Here is a 1,964-nt window from a genome sequence, read left to right on the forward strand (position 1 = left end):
CTTCCTTGCTTTAGATGGCATCGACATGGACCCCTTTTCCTGGAGGCGGACCAGCACTTGCGGAAGGACTCTCTTTCCGGCCGCCCTTTGACCCGCACGTAAGTTCCTGTCTGTGCTTTTTTTCTCTTTCACGTGCCCACTAACATTTACTACTCTTCTCTTCCAGATTTCGCCCACATGAAATTCTTTTGATATGACGTGAATCTGAATCTACATATACCTGAATATATCCTATGTTTTGTGCGCGTTCGTGTGATCCGTCCTTTTAAATAATGTGCTACGTGTTTTTGTGTTTGTGTTTCTTATTATTTTTTTTATTATTTTTAACTCTGGGCGGGATCAGCTACCTGGACATCGTTTACCAACCCAAACAATCGGATCCCAGTCGCCGCTACCCTTACTCGGAACCTTTCGTTTCCGCGGTGCAGGACCACGCACCGGCGGCTACCTCAGCGCTTGGCGTCCCGGATCACCGGCTCATCCACGATTTCCGCGGGCAATTCCGCCTCCGGAATCGGAGCCCATCGCTGGACCTCTGATGTAGACGCCGTCCGCACCCAGGACGGCCGGGATGCGAGGACACCCACCGCTGGAGCGGATGACTGACGCTGGAGTCCGGGCCTTGGGGTGTCCCTGGGTGATGGCCACACCCATGGCCCCTTCTCCAGCTCGGCCGCAGTATCCGGAGTTGGCGGAGCCCAACCACCATGGACCGGCGCCTCTTCTCCTTTGGGCACTTCGGGGCCAACCGGCCATGTCCACGTGACGACCTGTTGCTGCCATCGTCTGCCTCCTTCGGAGTACTCCCGCACTTGGTGCGACATCCTGGCTTGCGGGGTCGGAGGGTCCTTGTTTTCCACGGGGTCCTGGGGTTCCGGTTGGGTGGGTGGAGCCGTGGGTGTACGGGCGGTCGGCACCGGGTTGGGTGGGGGGCTGGGTGGCCAGTGCCGTGGCCGGGGCGTAGGTGGGATCCTCGCCGACGCTATGGGTGACGGGGGTGGGGACGGCTCCGGGGTCTCTTCCTTCATCACTTCCTCCGAGTGTATGTACCGCGGAGTGGCGGGTACCTCTCTTCCTTTGCCACCGGCTTCTCCCTCCTCGTGCCAGGCGACCAGCTCCCATGCCGCGCACTCCTCCTCCTCTGCCCTTTCGAGCTCCTGGAGCCACCTTCTCTCCTCCTCCTCCTTGGTCCTCGACCTCTGCAGGACTTCGTGCATGGCCGCCATGGCTGCCCGCTGCTGCATGCGGACGCGCGTTGCCTTGGCGGCCTCGTACTCCTCCCTCGCTGCCATCCGTTCCGGATGCGGGGCTCCCATGGCCACCACTAGGTCGGCCTCCAGTCTCCGCATCTTCACGATGGCGTTTGCTATAGCTGCTGACGTCCCCCCGCTTCCTCTAGGGTTCCGCCTCGCCTCCTCGAACACAGGCGCGGTCCCCGGAAGGATCCGGTTATCGGTTCCGCTCCTGGCCCTCTTCAGCCGCCAGGTCCTCATCTCTTTCTTTGGGTCCTCCTCCCACTCCAGCTCGCTCTCGTCCGACGTGACTACTGGCTCCGGGTCCTTTCCCCGCTCGTCCTCGGCACCACGCCTCGGAGCTTGGGTGGGCCGAGGGTTAGGCATACGCCTACCCCCCGACCGTCCTTGCCACTCGACGGGTCCTACGACCCTCTGACCCATAGTGGCCAGCCTCCTTGTATGGTGCATTTCGGCAGTTGCGCTCATCTTAGTTGTCGAACTTCTTGTGACTTGAGCCCTTCGCTCGGCTATCCATTACACCTCGGTTTCGCCACTCCCTTTTAGACCTTTACCGTTATGTCCCACGGCGGCATACGTCGGCGTCGATCTCTTCCCACCTTCTATCTGCTCTCTGGTGTTGGTGCTTCGGGCCCGGGCTTTAGTCTGACTTTGTCGGTCTCCGACTCCAGACGCTCGTTCTTACGGTACTGTTTCCTTGATTCTCGTACC

At 60.1% G+C, this 1,964-nt stretch overlaps 1 protein-coding gene across 1 annotated transcript; it reads right to left on the minus strand.

Moving 5' to 3' along the window:
• Nucleotides 1-449: 449 nt before the first annotated feature.
• Nucleotides 450-1,676, minus strand: LOC122625794 (actin cytoskeleton-regulatory complex protein pan1-like). The gene has a single exon (XM_043805846.1). It carries the CDS (start codon nt 1,674-1,676, stop codon nt 450-452), a length of 1,227 nt encoding a protein of 408 aa, XP_043661781.1.
• Between the last annotated feature and the right edge of the window lie 288 nt (nt 1,677-1,964).

This window comes from Drosophila teissieri, unplaced genomic scaffold, assembly GCF_016746235.2.
Source record: "Drosophila teissieri strain GT53w unplaced genomic scaffold, Prin_Dtei_1.1 Segkk7_quiver_pilon_scaf, whole genome shotgun sequence".
NCBI lineage: Eukaryota > Metazoa > Arthropoda > Insecta > Diptera > Drosophilidae > Drosophila > Drosophila teissieri.

Bases quoted from the DNA above. Each gene is read 5' to 3' on its own strand.
- LOC122625794 (XM_043805846.1), bottom strand. From the start codon at position 1,676: ATGGGTCAGAGGGTCGTAGGACCCGTCGAGTGGCAAGGACGGTCGGGG.